The sequence below is a fragment of the Carcharodon carcharias genome, chromosome 18 (genome assembly GCF_017639515.1).
Source record: "Carcharodon carcharias isolate sCarCar2 chromosome 18, sCarCar2.pri, whole genome shotgun sequence".
Classification (NCBI taxonomy): Eukaryota; Metazoa; Chordata; class Chondrichthyes; order Lamniformes; family Lamnidae; genus Carcharodon; species Carcharodon carcharias.
Genome location: NC_054484.1, coordinates 83,846,895 through 83,865,952, shown reverse-complemented (window position 1 = coordinate 83,865,952; position 19,058 = coordinate 83,846,895). Strand labels below are relative to the sequence as shown.

Here is a 19,058-nt window from a genome sequence, read left to right as displayed (position 1 = left end):
AAATCAAAGTTCAAACTCAAGGGAGCAGAGTCAGGGACAGGAATGGAAGGTGCATGAAGGAAGAGGAGGTGAGGGAGTATTCAGAGCAGTAGAACGTGTGAGAGATTGCAGTACTGACCAAGAATTCATACGCAGAGACATTAAAAAGATCCAGCGACACCAGAGGAGGTGCAAAAAGTATTCACAAGGATGAACTGAGGGGTTCGAACTATCAGGGGAGATTGAACAGACTGGTGCTCTTTACATAGAAAAGGATGACTGAATAGAGGTCTTTCCAATTAAGAATGGGTTTGATTGGCTAGATGTAGAGAAAATACTCGAGGGGAATCCAACTTTCTGTAGACAATAAATATAAGACAATTTCTAATATATGCAATAAGGAATTTGGGGGAAATTTCTTTACCCAGAGAGTGGTGAGAATGTGGAACTCTATCACACAGTGGCTGAGGCAGATCATAACAGTGCATTCAAGGGGAAGTTGGATAAACACATGAGGGAGAGAGGAATTGAAGGATACGCTGATAGGGTGGGATGAAGAGGAGGTGGGAGGGGGCTCTGCTGTAAATGCCTTGTAATTTTCTCGGTTAGGAGAGACAGGCTAAGGGAGTTTTTAAAAATGCTAGTTATTGTGCTGAATTGGCGTGCAAAAATCCAGATATCATTTTCCTAAGTTCCCTTTTTGCTGGGTTTAGTTAGTTCTGAATTTTCTAAATGCACATTTTCCCAACCCATTGCGGGTATCAGCAAATGATCATGGCACCATCTGCCAGTCATGCCATCCCATCTTCTCTGCTGACTGGCTGCCAGACAATCAACATGCACCATGTACACACCTTGTATATGATGCCCTGTACAATGCTCACTGTAACAAGTTGCTTTATCTTAAAGTTACACCCAGTCCTAAGAGTGAGATCTCTCTCATCAATTAATTTTAGGAAGTGAAACCGGATACATTTTTCATGTGATGCAGACAGTGATGAACCATGACCATGTTCTGAAATAGTCACAGGCAAAAGGAAGATGTCCAGGCATTGCACCCTTTTCGAATTAAGCAAAAGCATGGGGGATAATAGTTCCCTGGTGCATTCTCCATGGCAACACCTCAACCAATCGGAGTCAACTTGCCAACCAATCAGCACCCTTTTCTCACGCAGTATAAATTGTTGCTCCCTTTGAGATTTGGCATTCTTGTGAATGTATCCTGATGAGTGCAAGATGAAAAGCTTCAACAGCATGTCTCTCTTTTTTCAGCAATATTCTGAAATCATACTGCTACTATCTGGAATACCTTAGGAAGTTAACATCGTGCACATGAGCAAGTCCTAGGTTAGGGTCTATCTTTAGAGATCTCGAGGACACTTGATGTTGAGAATCATAAAGGTCCGGCAAAAGATAAAGGATTTGTAAGATCAGCAAAAGATCCCAGATTGTGTGGTATAAAATGTTCCCTTAGGATTTGCAAGTATATGGCTGTTTTGCTTTCTGTTGAAGAATAGTATGAATGAAATGATTTCTAGCTTGTGACTGTTGCTGTTCCTTTTATACACAGTTGATATTCAAGATGAGCTTGTGCAGTATATAAATCATCTGCTACAAAGCACGACCCCTGTGTCAAAGCGACTGCCTCCAATATCCGAAAACCCAGGGATGCATCACGTGTTTGAGGCTGAGCACACCACAAGGGACATAATATCGATGGTGGCCAAAGCAAAGGGACTGGAGTTACCAAGTAATCAAAGCTTATTTTTAAGAATAAGAGAGTTGCACTGTCTTTGTTGTTATGATCAGACCAGTAATGTTTTATTATTTTGTTTGAAATCCAAAAACCAGGTATTTAACAAAAGGTAAAGCCACAAGGTTCACGTTTAAAACAAAAGACTACACAAGAATAAAATAATATGAACACTAATAACTATCTTAAGTAGTCAGTTACATTAAAGATATTAAAGACGTTAAAGATGAAGAACAGTGAACACTTATACTCTAAACTCAGCTTTTTGGGCTGTAACCTCCGAACTACCCAGCATCGGATTTAGGGGGTACCCCTGAGATGCTCTGGGGAATCCCTCTGGGAAGTTGCCAGGTAAGGGTTTGCACGGCAATCGCCCAGAAGTGCCCACTTCCTCAGGACAATTGTGCTGAGCTGGGTAAATGTGTTGTAAATTACAAACTTCAATTGGATACGCCAGGGTTACACCCATAGTTACTCAGGAAAAGATGGAAGAGTTAAAACCTCTTCTAACTTCTGGGTAACTATTGTAAAGACCCAGACCAACCCCCATGGGACACCCTGCATACCCCCTCCCTGATCCGCCATGGGACTCCCCCCACCCCCACCACCACCACCACAACCCCAATCCCCCCCACCATGGGACTGCTCCCACAACACCCCCAACCCTCACCCTCCAGAACCTGTAACCCCCACCCCCCTGAAGACCCCCCAAACCTCGACCTCTGACTCCTCGACCTCCCTCCCACCGCCCCGATCCCCTGACCTCCCCATGCTCTCGCCCCAGACCTCAGAACCACCGCCCCCCCGCCCCCCAAACCTCCCTGGACAGCTGACCAACCCCCCCTCCCCCACCACCCTCCAAATCCTATCCACTTACCTTCCCCTGGCCTGTTAATTAATGGGCCCTTTAAACTTCTCTGCTTTACGGCAGCTGGTGCCATAAAAAAGGGGGGGGGCATGGCCTCCTTGAAGCAGCACTTCGTTGGGGCCTGCGAGGAGTCTTTTGATGCAGACCCCAAGCAGCTCTGGCAAACGGAAGGGTCAGCGTAATTTTCAAGGGCAGGTAAGTGTGCATTTACTTCCTCTAATTCCTGCGGGCCAGCAATTTCCGATGCTGGTTGGAAGTTACAGACCTTTAAGTTAAATTTCCTTCGTCACTCATTTGACTTATACCCCAAAGTTATTCCACTTATCAGAAATTGGAAGATTAACCACTTGATCTGAGTACTGTTCCAGAGATTCATAGAGATGAGATTTCCTGGGCTTGCTTCCCTTCAAATCTTCTCCAACTGTCCGCAGTTGCAGACTCACTGTTCAACACAGGTGTTGCTCGGGTTTTAAGCGTAGCCACCTTGGTTCAGAATTTTCATGGTTCTAATGTTCTTTAACTCTGGAGCCTTGCCTATCTCTCTCTCTCTTCCCAGCTTGGCTATCCCAGAAGTCCAGCCCACTATTAATAGAATCCTTCAGTAATCAAGGGGTTTGAACCATTTTAGCCAGCACAAAGAATTTCAGCTGAAATTTGCTGAAATAGATGTCCCCTATAGCTAGCTTGCTTAATCTAAATTGCTTGAAGGAGACGTGCCCTCCAATAAATTTCTTGTTTACCCTTTGTTTTTCAATTGTTTACCTCCCCGGCAGCTTGATCACACGATCAGTTCCTGGAACAAGTTGCTTTTTACAAAACATCATCTTCCAGAGAAGCCCAGTTCTTAAAGAGACCACCATCCTAACGTTACGTGTATGTTTTTTCTTCTCTCCCAAAAGCACATGGGCCACTACATTGTAAATTTACAACATTTATTTTGCAATTGTTTTTGTGATTTGGAGAGGATGCAGTTACATTAGGCCTAAATTTATCCTGTCTGCCCAGCAATTAAATTGATCAAACCAGTTGGCTTGGATAGGACGATGGGTTAAGATCTCTGGTGACTTATGTTGTGAAAGTTTTCTTAGTTTGTCACTTCCCAGTACCCCCAGCCCACTCACACAACCCCTTCCCCAGCCTCCATGAAACCCCTCCTCCCTGATACAGCTCTTCTATCCTGTCTTCTACACACAGAGACACACACAAGAGACAGAGACACATAGACACACGCACACATGCTCACAGAGAGAGAGAGACACACACACACAGGCACCCACACTCTCATACAGATGCACTCACACAGAGACACACACACACACACAAACAAACTTCACAGAGAAAGAGAGACACACACACAGATGCACACAAATGCACGCACATGCACACAGGCACACACAGACAGACAGATACACACACTCGCACACACAAACATAGGTATACACATACACGCACACATGTAGACTTACACAGGCACACACACACGTAGGCATACGTAGACCACACACACAATCAGCATTCACAGATACACACATACGCGCACACACATGCACACAGACACACATGCACATATACACACACCACACATACACACAAGCACACAGACACACATAGACACACACATACACACACATGTGCACACAGGCATATACACACTCATATACACATGCCACTGGGTTGGATTTTCATCTTGAAGGAGAGAGTCAAGCAATTTCCCACCGTCATGATTCCGCTTTCTACTGGGCAGTGTCCTCCCAGGCTGTTTTCATGGTGGGGTGGTAGGGATGGGCTGGAGTCAGCATTGCTGGCTCTGGTAGCAGGCCTGAGGCAGAATCAGAGGCAGGCGGCTACCAAGGTGGGCAGGTTAAAAGACATCATCCCAGTTCTGTAAATGAGTGTGAGGCCCTCTAACCCTCAACCCTACCCACCTCATCCACCACCCACTTCCCCCCGTAAACCCCCATGCCCTCTCCATACCCCATAGGTCTTTCATACCTCCTCCATATCTCTCATCCCCATATCACCAACCTCTTCATACCCTCTACACAAACCCCTCACACTGCCATACCTCCTCCATACCCACTAACCCAGTATCCACTATATACAGAATTCACAAGCCCTCTAATAGCATTGAGAAAGCTTTGAGATGTTCATAAAACTGTCAAGATAAACAAAATCATTCAAAAAAAATTTGAAAAAAAGCATAATCTCTATTAAGAGGTCATAAAACTGTCAATAAAGAAACCATCATGTAAAATCCACTTGAAAAAACCATAATCCTATTAAGACCTCATAAAACTGTCAAAACAACCAAGCACACAGTCCCCTTGACAGCTATGTAAACACCTGTTGAGCTAAATCCAGGTGGCATTGCACTATTGATCAAGGAGTCAATTACTGCAGTAAGGAAGGATGGTATCTGAGAAGGTTCTTCAATGAGGCCATATGGGTAGAACTTAAAAACAAAAAGGGGCAATCATTTTTCTGGGAGTGTACTATAGGACTCCAAACGGTCGAGGGGAGATAGAGGAGCAGATATGTAGGCAAATCTCAGAGAAATGTAAAAATAATAGGGTAATGATAGTAGAGGATTTCAACTTGCCCAATATTAACTGGGATAGTCTTAGTGTAAAAGGCTTAGAGGAGGCAGAATTCTTAAAGTGCTTCCAGGAGAGCTTTTTGAGACAGCACGTAGAAAACCCTACAAGAGAAGGGGTAGCACTGAACCTAATTTTAGGGAATGAAGCCGGGCAAGTGGTAGAGGTGTGAGTAGGGGAGCATTTTGGGGATAGTGAGCATAACTCTGTAAGATTTAAGGTAGTTATGGAAGAGGACAAAGATGGACTGGAAATAAAGGTCCTGAATTGAGGGAAGGCTGGTTTCAGTATGATAAGACAGGATCTGGCCAAAGTGGACTGGGAGCAGCTACTTGTAGGAAAGTCTACATCAGACCAGTGGGAGTCATTCAGAAAGAAAATAGTGAGAGTTCAGGGCCAAATGTTTCCGTAAAGGTGAAGGTAGGACCAACATGCCCTGGGAACCCTGGATGTCAAGGGATATAGAGGATTGGATAAGGTGAAAAAAGGAGGCTTATGGCAGATACAGAGGGCTGAAAACAGTGGAAGCCCTAGAGAAGTATAAAAAGTGTAAAGGGGTACTTAAAAAAGTAATTAGGAGAGTGAAGAGGGGACATGAAAAACCACTGGCAAGCAAGATAAAGGAAAATCCCAAGGCATTTTATAAATATACTAAGAGCAAGAGAATAACCAGGGAAAGAGTAGGGCCCATTAGGGACCAACTTGGCAATCAGTGTGTGGAGCCAGAGGATGTAGGTGGGATTATAAATGATTATTTTCCATCTGTGTTCACCATGGAGAAGAATGAAGTAGTTGTAGAAATCAGGGAGGGGGACTGTGCTATACTTGAACAAATTAGCATTGAAAGAGAGGAGGTATGAACGGTTTTAGTGGCCTTAAAAGTGCATATATCCCCAGGCCCAGATGAGTTGTATCCCAGGCTGCTATGTGAGGCAAGGGAGGAGATTGCAGGGGCTCTGATACTAATTTTCAAATCCTCTCTGGCCACAGGAGAGGTGTCAGAGGACTGGAGGACAATGAATGTGGTACCATTATTCAACAAGGTAGTTACAAGCCAGTGAGTCTAACCTTAGTGGTCACGAAACTATTGGAAAAAGTTCTGAGGGACCGGATTAATCTCCACTTGGAGAGGCAGGGATTAACCGGGGATAGTCAGCATGGCTTTGTCGGGGGAGATCATGTCTAACAAATTTGAATGAATTTTTTGAAGAGCTAACTAGTTGTGTAGATGAGGGTAGTTGATGTAGTCTACATGGACTTCAGTCAGGCTTTTGACAAGGTCCTACATGGCAGAATGGTCAAGAAAGTAAGAGCCCATGGGATCCAGGGCAATTTGGAAAATTGGATCCAAAATTGGCTTAGTGGCAGGAGGCAGAGGTGATGGTCAAAGGTTGTTTTTGAGATTGGAAGCCTGTGACAAGTGGTGTGTCACAGGGATCAGTGCTGGGCCCTTGCTGTTTGTAGTGCACATTAATGATTTAGTCGTGAATATAAAAGATATGATCAGTAAGTTCACAGGTGACACAAAAATTGGTGATGTCGTAAATAGTGAGGAGGATAGCCTTAGATTACAGGACAATATAGATGGGCTGGTAAGATGGGCAGAGCAATGGCAAATGAAATTTAATCTTGATGCATTTTGGGAGGACTAACATGGCAAGGGAATAGACAATGAATGGTAGGACCCTAATAAGTACAGAGGATCAGAGGGACGTTGGCGCACATGTCCATAGATTCCTGAAGGCAGCAGCACAGCTAGATAAAGTGGTTAAGAAGGCATATAGGATACTTGCCTTTATTATCCAAGGCATGGAATATAAGAGCAGGGAGATTATGTTGGAGCTGTATAAAACGCTAGTTAGGCCACAGCTGGAGTACTGTGTGCAGTTCTGGTTGCCACATTATAGGAAGGATGTGATTGCACTAGAGAGGACGCAGAGGAGATTCACCAGGGTGTTGCCTGGGCTGGAGTGTTTCAGCTATGAAGAGAAACTGGATAGGCTAGAACTGTTTTCCTTAGAGCAGTGAAAGCTGAGTATAGATAGGGTACTTAGGAAGAAACATTTCCCCTTAGCAGAGGTATCAATAACCAGGGGGCATAGATTTAAGGTAAGGGGCAGGAGGTTTGGAGGGGATTTGAGGAAACAAATTTTTCACCCAGAGGATGGTTGGAATCTAGAACACACTGCCTAAGGGAGTGGTACAGGCAGGAACCCTCACAACATTTAAGAAGTATTTAGATGAGCACTAGAAATGCCCTAGTGTACAGGGCTACAGGTCAAGTGCTGGAAAATGGGATAAGAATAAATAGTTGCTTGATGGCCAGCATGGACAAGACGGGATGAAGGGCCTGTTTCTCTGCTGTATACCTCTTTGACTCTATTAGTGCATTTAGAACTCAGCCAAGCATTCATAATGATATTTCAAAGCCCAAATTAATGAACAATGCCTGCTGAGTTCAAGCCATTTGAGGGTTTGGAACTCAGCCAATTTTTCATCATAAGATTCCATTGCACAACTGTGTCGACAAAGTCTCTAGAGCTGATTATATTAAAGCCTTTGAAGTCATTGAAGAAGCTCAGCCATCTGTCAAAGCTTTGAAACAGTGATAAAGATAGCTGAGCTGAAATTCCAAGTGTCCAGCCATCTGCCCAAGCTTTGAAACAGTTAAACAGATGTCTGAACTGAAATTCAGTGAAAAGATTAAATCAAAGGGGGCAATTAATATAGTCAAATCCGAATTTCAGTGTTGTTAAATGCAGAAGCCACATTATCCAGTGGACAGTGAAATCTATTGCATCCGAAGACTTTTCTACCTTAACGACGTTGACCAATTTACTGATCACTTACCTTTTAAGATCAAAGCCATATCATCAATCATTGTATTAGAAACACATATAACAACATACAGCATGTCTTTATGACATGTGAAGTTGGCAACACCTTTGGAACCTACCTCTCAACTCCAAACCAGGATTTCCCCGTGGTTCACAACAACTCTGAGCTGTTGTGAACCACATCACCCCAGCCCGACTCCATGAAGATTGCAGGGGTTCTGAAATACCCACCTCCTCAGTGGAGCTGACAACTTCAAGATAGCTGCAAGCAGGCTCACAAACCCCCCTCTTATCCTCCACCATTCAAAATTCCCGACAATGGGAATGGGGATGGGAATTCTGGAAGTGGGTCGTGTCCCCCACTTTTAAAACCTGCCCGATGCAGGTCAGCCCCACGTCACGATAGGAAAATCCAGCTCCCTCTCACACTCACACTCACACTCACACACACACACACAGACACACACACACACACACACACACACTGTCACACATAGATATACACACACATCTCACACACACAGACATATGCACACACACTCACATAGATACACACTCTCACATGCAGATAAACACACAGAGATATACACACACACTCTCACATAGATCCTCACTCTCACACGCAGATAAACACACACACAGATATACACATACACAGACACATACACACACACACCCCACATACGCAGACATACGCACTCACTCTCATTTAGATACACACTCTCACACACAGATACATACTCTCACGCACAGATAAACACTCACACAGATACACACACACACACGTGCTCGTACACAAACACATACACATACATGTACACAGATGTACAAACACACAGGTACAAACTCATGCCTGCACACACATGCACACACGTAGCATTTAAGAAGTATTTAGATGAGCACTAGAAATGCTATAGTATACAGGGCTACAGGCCAAGTTCTGGAAAATGGAATTAGGATAAATAGGTGCTTGGTGGCTGGCATCGACTAGATGGACTGAAGGACCTGTTTCTGTGCTGTATACCTCTATGACTCTATTAGTGCATTTAGATCTTAGCCAAGCATTCATAAGGAGATTTCAGTGCACAAATTAATGAACAACGCCTGCTGAGTTCAAGCCATTAGAGGGTTTGGAGCTCAACCAATGAGATCCCATTGCACAACTGTGTCAACAAAGCCTCTAGAGCTGATTGTATTAAAGCCTTTGAAGTCATTGAAGCTGAGCTACGCATGCACAGATATACACACATATACATACTTTTGCTCTCTCTGTCTCTCTATGTCTCTCTCTCTTTCTTTCTCACAGACACACACTTCTAAAGTTCTGAATTACTTGACTTTGTCCAGGGATGAGTATGATTCCATTTTACTGTAAATGAATTAATTGCCAATGTACCCAAATCTAAAGGAAACCCTGAATGACTTTGTGCCAGCTGAGAAATAGATAATAAAAACAGAAAATGCTGGAAAACCTCAGCAGGTCTGACAGCATCTGTGGAGAGAGAAACAGAGTTAACGTTTCGAGTCCAATAGGACCCTTCTTTGGAAAAGATCTTCGATATTTCAGATTTCCAGCATCCATAGTATTTTGCTCTTATTTTACTGAGAAATAGGTACCAGATATGTGTAAACACAAATATTGTCTGCAGCTGGTGAAAGTGTTGCCTAATCCCATTTTCTGTACATCTACTTTGATTTTTCACACAGATGTCTCCATGTACTTGCCCATTAAAGTTCCAATTACTCAGCAGAAACCTCTGAACCTACTGGAAGTACCAAAGTCACAGCCACAGAAGGTTGGTGTTCAAGAGACTTTGTTTTATCTATCTCATTGGGTTGACATTTAAAAGAAATAGAAAATAATTGGGCCAGATCGGGTTAAAGAAATCATTAGTACACATTGGAAGGCTTTCTCTTTGGGTGGTCCAGATTCTGAAGCACACAATCTAATATTTACTGTTGCCTGGGAAACCGCAGAATCATACTGCACAGAAAGAGGCCATTCAGTTCGTGACCCTGACTTTCACCATGATGGAGGGGTTATCCCTCATGGCAGGACTGCCTGGAAACCCTAAGTACTTCCCATTTTCCCAGGGGCGGAATTGGGAGGTGGGGGCATGTTTTACGCGTGTGTGGTTCACAGAGGCAGCTGGCCATTTAAATCATCAGCTGCCTCCACTGACATGGCAGTTTGGTGGCCCAAGGGTGCGACCCCTAAGTGTGCAGATTAACCCTGGGGGAAGGTAAGGTCGAAGGGTAGTGGGTGTCTGAGGGAGTCAGGAAAGGCCGAGGCGGAGGGCATCGAGGCAGGGTAGGAGGACAAAACAGGAGCAAGGGGTTCCGGGGGTGAAAGGGTCAGGAGTGGGGAACGGGTTCCGGGAGGGAAGGGGTTCTGGGGGAAGGGGTCCAGAAGGGGTAAGGGGATCTGGGATGAAGGAGTTCGGGGTGGGGGAGAGGGGGAGGAGTTCCAGGGGAAGGAGTTCTGGGGGAAGGGTTCTGGAGGGGGGTAAGGTGTTCTGGGCGGAAGGGGTCTGGAGGGTGGTTGAAGGGGTTCCGGAGGGTGTGTGGGATTCCGGGGGGAAAGAGATTCCATGGAGGAAGGGGCTCTAGTGGGGAAGGAGGGCGGGATGTCCAGGTGAACATGCAAGGGAGGGGTCTGATGGGTCTATGACTGCCTCCGCAGGGGCAAACTGAGGGTGGGCATGGCCGAGGGGATGGTGAGAATGACCGAGGGCAGAGTGAGGCGGTATGGTAGGAAGGTGAGGGTTCGAGGGTATCAGCAGAAGGGACAGTAAGGTTGTTTGGTGGGGACCTGGAGGCAGACATAGACTCTGGGGGTGGGAAGGAGGAGGAGGTCGGAGAGATGAATGTGGATGATGTGGGATTTTCAGGAAGGAAGGCAACATGCAGCTTCACCTGGACGTCCCCGAAAGAAAAGGGTTGCGGCTGGTATGTCCATCTCCGACACTTCCTTTCCCCTCCTTGACCTCTCTGTCTCAATTTCTGGTGGTAGTCTATCCACCAATATTCGTTACAAGCCCACCAACTCCCACAACTACCTCGACTGCAGCTGCTCACACCCCGCTTCCTGTAAGGACTCCATCCCATTCTCTCAGTTCCTTCGCCTCCATCGCATCTGTTCTGATGATGCCACTTTCCAAAACAATGCTTCTGACATGTCTTCCTTCTTCCTTAACCGAGGTTTCCCACCCACAGTGGTTGACAGGGCCCTCGACCATGTCAGACCCATCTCTCGCACCTCTGCCCTCACACCTTCCTCTCCCTCCCAGAACCATGATAGGGTCCCCCTTGTCCTTACTTTTTACCCCACCAGCCTCCGCATTCAAAGGATCATCCTCCACCATTTCCGCCAACTCCAGCATGATGTCACCAACAAACACATCTTCCCTTCACCCCCCACCTGTCGTCATTCCGCAGGGATCGTTCCCTTCGTGTCACCCTGGTCCACTCCTCCATCACCCCCTACACCTCAATCCCCTCCCATGGCACCTTCCCATGCAATCGCAGAAGGTGCAACACCTGCCCCTTTACTTCCCCTCTCCTCACCATCCAAGGGCCCAAACACTCCTTTCAAGCGAAGCAGCATTTCACTTGCACTTCCGTCAATTTAGTCCACTGCATTCGTTGCTCCCAATGCGGTTTCCTCTACATCGGAGAGATCAAACACAGACTCGGTGACCGTTTTGCGGAACACCTTCAGTCTGTCCGCAAGCATGACCCAGACCTTCCTTCCTGTCTCTTGCCATTTCAACACTCCACCCTGCTCTCAAGCCCACATGTCCATCCTTGGCTTGCTGCATTGTTCCGGTGAAGCTCAACGCAAACTGGAGGAACAGCACCTCATCTTCCAACCAGGCACTTTACAGCCTTCCGGACTGAATATTGAGTTCAACAACTTCAGATCATGAACTCTCTATTCCATCTTCACCCCTTTTTGATCCCCTTTTTTCAATATTTATTTTTTTAATTTTTATATATGTATTTTTTCCCATCTATTTCTATTATTTTTTTAATTTGTTTCCATTCATTGTTTTATCCCCACCTTTTAGCCTATTTGATCTTTTCGCCCACATCGTCCCCTCCCCCCACCCCACCCCCACTCAGGCCATCTGTCACTTGCTCAGAGATAAAAACAAAAAAACTGCGGATGCTGGAAATCCAAAACAAAAACAGAATTACCTGGAAAAACTCAGCAGGTCTGGCAGCATCGGCGGAGAAGAAAAGAGTTGACGTTTCGAGTCCTCATGACCCTTCGACAGAACTTGAGTTCGGTCGAAGGGTCATGAGGACTCGAAACGTCAACTCTTTTCTTCTCCGCCGATGCTGCCAGACCTGCTGAGTTTTTCCAGGTAATTCTGTTTTGGTTTTGTCACTTGCTCATCCTGCTTTCCACTCTTAATGTCACCATTAGCACCTCCTTTAGCCAGTATCACCACCATCAACACCCCTTCGACCTTTTGTTTATGACATCTTCTGCAATCTCCCCTTTGCCTCCACCTATCAGTGACCTTCTATCCAGCTTCATATATTTCACCATATTTACTTCCCTTTTGTTCTGACGAAGAGTCATACGGACTCGAAACGTTAACTCTGTCTATCTCTCCACAGATGCTGTCAGACCTGCTGAGTTTTTCCAGCATTTTTTGTTTTTGTTTTCAGAGAGAGAGAGAGAGAGAGAGAGAGAGATTGCTCCCTCCAACGTGTGCATCAGTAACTCAAGATCATAAATTGAAAATCATTGGCAAAAGATTTGAGTGGGGGGGATGAGAACTTTCTTCATTCGAGTTTTGGGTTCTGAAAAACTCAACCTGAAAAGATGATGGAAGCAGATTCCATTGAGGATTTTCAAAGGAAGTAGGACAAGAGCTTGAGAATGAGGAACTTATGGACAAACTAATGAGAATGTGGGCGTGACAAGACTACTGTTTCAGAGAGCTAGCACCAGGTACAGGTGATTGAAGGAAAAGATACAGTGACACTAGAGAGCAGGGAGGGGGAGGGAAAGTGGAGTTGCTTTGAATAGGAGAAGGGATACTGTGTGCAGTTTTGGTCTCCACATTTAAGAAAGGATATACTTGCATTGGAGGTGGGACAGTGAAGGTTCACTAAATTGGTCCTTGAGATGAAGGATGAGAGGCTGAGTAAATTGGTTGTATATTCTCTGGAGTTTAGAATGAGAGGTGATCTCATTGAAACCTACAAGATTCTGAAGGGGTTGACAGGATGGAAGCTGAGAGATTGTTTCCACTGGTCGGGGAATCTAAAACATGGGGGCTCAGTCTCAGGGCAAAATCACCCAATCCCATTGGTTGCAGGCGTCAGGGTGAGCATGAGCAGACAATATGGCGAAAAGGCCAAAAAAAGTTTCATGCCATCGTGAAACCAGTTTGTGATTGTCTGCTCCACCCACCAGTGGCTGTTTCCCACCACCGCACGTCAGGAAGGTCATTTTAATATATCTGCATCTAATCATAAATCCTGCTCACCGGAATCATCCCCCCACATCAAAGTTACTACCCACATCAGCGTGACTTCAGAACGGTGTGCTTCACGACTACCTTTAACCTGGTGACCTGAACTTTGAGGGGAACTCGGAGGTGAATACACACAACCTGGCGCCACGCTAATGGGTATCGCCCGTAGGACATCAAGGAAGAGGCACCACATTCACCGGGGGCCACAGGCAAGTCGCTTTGTCCCAGCTGGTTTTCAGTGTCATACCAGGACAAGGGCTGCAATCCGGATCAGACCAGGGGTGGAGGGGCCGAAAGCAGCACAGACAGACTGAAGGAAATACTCAAGCACATGCCGGGAGGTTGGGGGGGGAGGTGAGGGAAGCAGCCATGTGTTTGGAAAAGCTTGTCTAAAGTGAGCATTGTTTCCCAGCTGAGACCGTTCAGCAGCTCCATTGAGATGCTTGGAGTTGGGCCTCTGAAGCTTTTCTGCCCATTCAAGCATCACAAAAGCATGAAAGTTTCACCCCTCAGGCACAGATTGTAAATTAACGTGTGTTTTAGAGGACAGCAGAGTAATTGGTGACTGGGTAAGCTGTACAATCCCCTTGTGAAAGGTGGCATGGAGCAGTCACTGCTGGAGGCACTCACAGCCCCTTGCAATGTCTTTATCCAGTATCTATTATGGTTCAAGAGATAAAAACAAAAATAAAAACAAAAAACTGCAGATGCTGGAAATCCAAAACAAAAACAGAATTACCTGGAAAAACTCAGCAGGTCTGGCAGCATCGGCGGAGAAGAAAAGAGTTGACGTTTCGAGTCCTCATGACCCTTCAAAGGGTCCTGCTGAGTTTTTCCAGGTAATTCTGTTTTTGTCTATTATGGTTCAAGCTAACAATGCTGTCTTGCAGTGCGAGTTAGGAGAATGCCTGTGCCTGAGCTGAGAGCACAGCGTACAGTCCAGTGGCCAAAGCTGCTGCCAATCGGTCAGGTGGAGTGGGGCGGAGGTGGGTGGGGTTTGGACAGCCATGAAGCGCACTACACACTGACCGTCCAAGTGGTGGCCAGCACTCTCCAGCATGCATGAAGGGACCTTCAGCCTTAAGCAAGGTGTTCTTATTACACCTATGCTGACCCATCCGTCTCTCTCTTTCATCCTGCAGGAGAACATCAGGATCAAGGAGCTTGGTGATTTAGGGGGATGCCTTATGGCTTACAGGGAGCAGAGAAGATGAAGAGAGCATCAGAGGCTCCTGGCTCAGCAAAGGGAGGAGCACTTCCCTCGAGGTGAAGGTGCGGCAGGACCTGCTGCACACGCAGCTGGAGATCCACAGCGAGCCGTTGCTCATAAATGCCTCGCTAGACCCAGGGACTATAGGCGGCGCGGTCATTCCTAAAGATGACCAAGAACCAGTGTCACTGAAGTCTGCGCATGTCTAGGGAACTGGTCAGTCACATATGCCACCTGCTGCAGGATTTGGTGCCACAGGGACATGGAGGGCATCCACTGCCAGTGGCTGTGAAAGTGACCTCGGCGTTCAATTTTTATGCCAGTGGCTCTTTGCCGGGCTCCACCGGTGATCTGTCCGGGACCTCGCAAGCCTCCATATACACGTGGATCCAGGTGGTCACAGTTGCCATCTTCACGAAGGAACAGAACTTTGTGCATTTAGTCTGGGATCAGGAAAGTCAGGAAGCAAGAGCACTGGGATTTGCGCAGATCTCAGGTTTTCCACAGGTGCAGGGTGCCATTGACTGCACTCACATGGCGCTCAGATCTCCGTGGCAACAAGGAGTCAACTACGTTAACCACAAGGGCTTCCACTCGCTGAATGTTCAGCTGCTGAGCGACCACCACAAACACATCCTGCAGGTCTGCGCACGATTCCCACATCCTTAAACGATCACAGATTCCTGACATCTTCCAGGGTCCACAGAACCTGCAGAGTTGGCTCCTCGGGGACAAGGGCTACCCACAGAGGTAGTGGCTGATGACACCCGTGTGGAGGCCTCAGACTGCAGCAGAGCGACGGTATAATGAGGCTCATGCTGCAGCTCGCAACTTGGTGAAGCAAACGATAGGCATTTTGAAAATGAGGCTCCAGTGCCACGACAGGTCCGTTGTAGACTGCAATACAGTCCACCAAGGGTGTCGTGCATTATCGTCACTTACTGCACGCTCCACAACATGGCGCTGCAACGGGGTGACGAGCTGGCTGAGGAGGAGATGGAGGAGCTGCACGTAAAGTGCAATGAGGAGGATGTTGAAGGGGGTGAGGGTGATGAGCTCCTCAAGGGCGAGCATGCCGGCGATGAGGTCCTCGCACTGACCAGATGAGGCAGCACACTTGAGAGGTCCTCATAGCGCAAGATTTGTGCAGGATGATGAAGACATGCAGTGAGGACACTCCATAGATCTTCACACAGCTTCTGAGAATATGACTCCTGTCTGGCCGAGGACAGCTCGCTTGTGCTCTGTGCTGAGGATCATATCATAGAGACGCAGCCATGAAACTTTAGAAGCATCTGATCCTTTGTCCGCCTTCAGCACCTGGGCCCTTCAGGAGCACCACGTCACTGGTCACAGATGCTGATCAGATGGAGGCCAGCCCCACATTAAAGGTGCTGAGAGCATGCAGAGAGAATGATGGAACTCTGTGATGTCTGTCCACTACATTCTGGCAGCAATGACCAGCACCATCGAGGTGCAGACATCAGTAATGTGTCCAGGGAGTGTGAGGCTGGACCATCACTGTGGTCTGAACGCTGCACAGAGCACAGGGAACAGTCCCTGGACTGAGACATCTGCCTTTATCTTGTGCAGAAAGGTTTCACATCCGAGTGACACGAACACTGCTCATCAGAACAAGGAGCCATAGGCAGGGAGACATTATTGGGAGTTTATTGACAATAGTGAACATTATGTACAAGTGATTAACACCCGTGCCCAGGCTGTGCAACCATATCATCTTAACCTTCCTAACCCTGCTGCTATGTCTTGGTGCTCCCCAGACATCCACAGTCAAGATGGAGGCAGCCTGCTGACTGCTGTGCCCTGTCTGTGATGATTTTGGCGGGTGTCCTCTGGAGGGCTGAGACCTGGAGGGCCCTGGCCTGCTTTCGGGATCCTGCTGTGTGGCAGTGGCACCCTCCTCAGCCTGTGGAGCTGGAGTTGCTAGAGTCACAGGAAGAGGAGATTCAGACTGACTCTCCCGGAGTCACCTGGATGGATGGCCCTAGGGTGTGCACCTGCTGATCCTTCTCCCTATGGGTCAGTTGATGGCCAATTATGGTGTCAGTGATGGAGTTGAGCCTGCGCAGCAATGCAGAACTGTTGTCCTGGACCAAGGTCTCCATGGCGACCGCCATCCTATCAGTGTTGACCTCGGTGCGTTGGCATGCCAGCACTATAACCTCAATCTGAAAACGGACGGACTCCTCCATCGTGCCTTGCAATCTGAGGAGTGCAGTGGACATCCCTTCCTGATGTTCCCGAGCTTGCCTTTGCAGCTCCAGCAACTGTGACATGACCGAGTCCAGAGGCTCATCATCTGACTCAGACTCAGCAGCGTTCTGGCCTCCAGCAGTCCTCCGAGTGCCGGGGACCTGGGAAGTCCCTGCCTCCGCCTGCTGCGGATCAGACAGTGCGATGTGCTCACCCGATTGTGATCCCGAGGCTATTCTAGAACAAGGTCCCACCGAGGTGTGTGTCTCTGTGCTGGTGGAGGGTGTGGGTGAGCACTGTGACGGGACTTCAGGGAATTGCCTGCAGGTTCCTCTTCAGAGGTGCCTTTGGGGCTTGAGTCGAGGGCCTGGCTCGTGGATGCCCTCAGCTGTTCCCCAGATGTGCCTGTGAAAGCAAGGGGAGATAATTAGTGCATGGCAGTGGCTGTGAAAGAGGACACATCACTCACAGCATGGTTGTCCGATTGATGTTGCACTGCTGGACCCTCACTTGGTAGAGCAGCACTGACCCCACCATCAGCTCAGGACTGGCCCAGATCCTCACCGGCCAGCTGGATGGCTCTGTTTTCAAAGTCTGTGAGGACCTTGATTTCAGGCATTCCTCCAATGGTCTGTGACCCCTCCCTCTTGTTGAGTGTCAGCTTGTCCTGCATGAATAGAGATGGAGAAAGTGTAAGCAGGATGCCTGCCAGACCAGATGAGAAGGATGCCTGGCGTGCGTGGGTGGTGAGTGGTCCCATGGATGGAAGTAATTGCAGTGTTACACATTTACATAGGAAAAGCCCATTCTAACTGTAGACATTAAAATATTTCATGGTAAGAAAATTGACACATCAAGTGACAAAAGCATGACACCAGGAAGCAGAGTTGTGCAGACAAGGAAGTGCATCCAGACGTTAAGGTTGTTAGTATGCTAAGTTTTTTGATTCAGTCAGAAGGTTCAAGGAATTGAATGAATTTAGTAAAATTCAAAAGAATTACGCAAGAAAGTAATCATATTTCTTTTTTGAAGAAATTGGATCATCGCGTGGATCTCAGCTTACCCAAGGATGCTCATGGAGAGGTTGACATTGCATCATTGGTTGAGCAGCTGAAAGAATGCCCCACACTCCAGGACCAGGCGAACATATTATACATCCTGTATGTCATTAAGTAAGTAAAATTCTGAAATGTTTCAACCTGTAAAACTGATTGATTTTTATACATTTTATTTTTATTTTAATATTAAACTGCCATGGGGATCTTGAAGTCTTAATAACCAATGGTGAACTGAGGCAAGGTCTTCCTTTACTGCCTCTCAGTTAAAGAACTATTCAAACATCCCAGGGTTCTTAGGAGGAGAGTTATCAAACCAATGTGACACTGAGCCACATAGGGAGATCATGGGCCAGATTTAGCCCTCCTGATGCTGGGAAAACTCGTGCCAGGCAGCTGAAAATGAAGATGAGGCCGTAAATTTAAATCTCCCAGGCGATTCTCGCCTGCTGCCATTTTGTCTGGCGTGGGGTCAGTGGCCAGTTGTGAATTGCTGTATGCTCAAAGTGATGTCAGATTTGGCCTTTTAAATGCCTGCCTTAAGTTTGAATTTCCCTGAATTTGGTGGGGAAGCTGATCTCCTGAAGCCTGTGTGAAACACATCAAGTCAGGCAGCTCATGAGCCTTGTGAAGCCTGTTGTGGAGTCAGGAACCTTTTATCAAGTAAGTTTAGACATTCTCGTCCAACTCAGACGTCATAATTGGATAGTGTATGATAAGCTGAGAATGTATCTAATGTAGTGATTGATCATAGGAACAGTAAAAATCATTACTAATTGTTCAGCTTATTTTCATGGACAGTATCACCATTAACAATTTGCAAGCAGCCCACATCACTGCTGACCACTCTTTTTCCCAATATAATTGTAAAAAATGTTTGTGCTGATTTTGAGATCACTCGCAAGTTTCTATTCGTACTTTTTTTTATAGCTCTTACTGCCTGTTTAGCCATGGTTTGCTGCTCTTTCCATCTCCATCTTTCCCATTCAGCAGGATCCGTGTATCATTTTACATTTCTGAATGGTTTTTCTCTTAGTTTCATGTTGCCTCTTC

General features: G+C 46.7%; 1 protein-coding gene across 8 annotated transcripts in view; it reads left to right on the top strand.

The window, feature by feature from the left end:
- The window catches only part of LOC121290772 (phosphorylase b kinase regulatory subunit alpha, liver isoform-like), a 164,364-nt gene that overhangs the window by 81,017 nt on the left and 64,289 nt on the right, over positions 1-19,058 (top strand). For all 8 annotated transcript variants that reach the window (XM_041211669.1, XM_041211673.1, XM_041211672.1 and 5 more), the window contains 3 exons: positions 1,550-1,729; positions 9,739-9,827; positions 17,983-18,122. In XM_041211669.1, the coding sequence (XP_041067603.1) occupies positions 1,550-1,729; positions 9,739-9,827; positions 17,983-18,122 (409 nt within the window). The remainder of the gene's footprint in view (positions 1-1,549; positions 1,730-9,738; positions 9,828-17,982; positions 18,123-19,058) is intronic.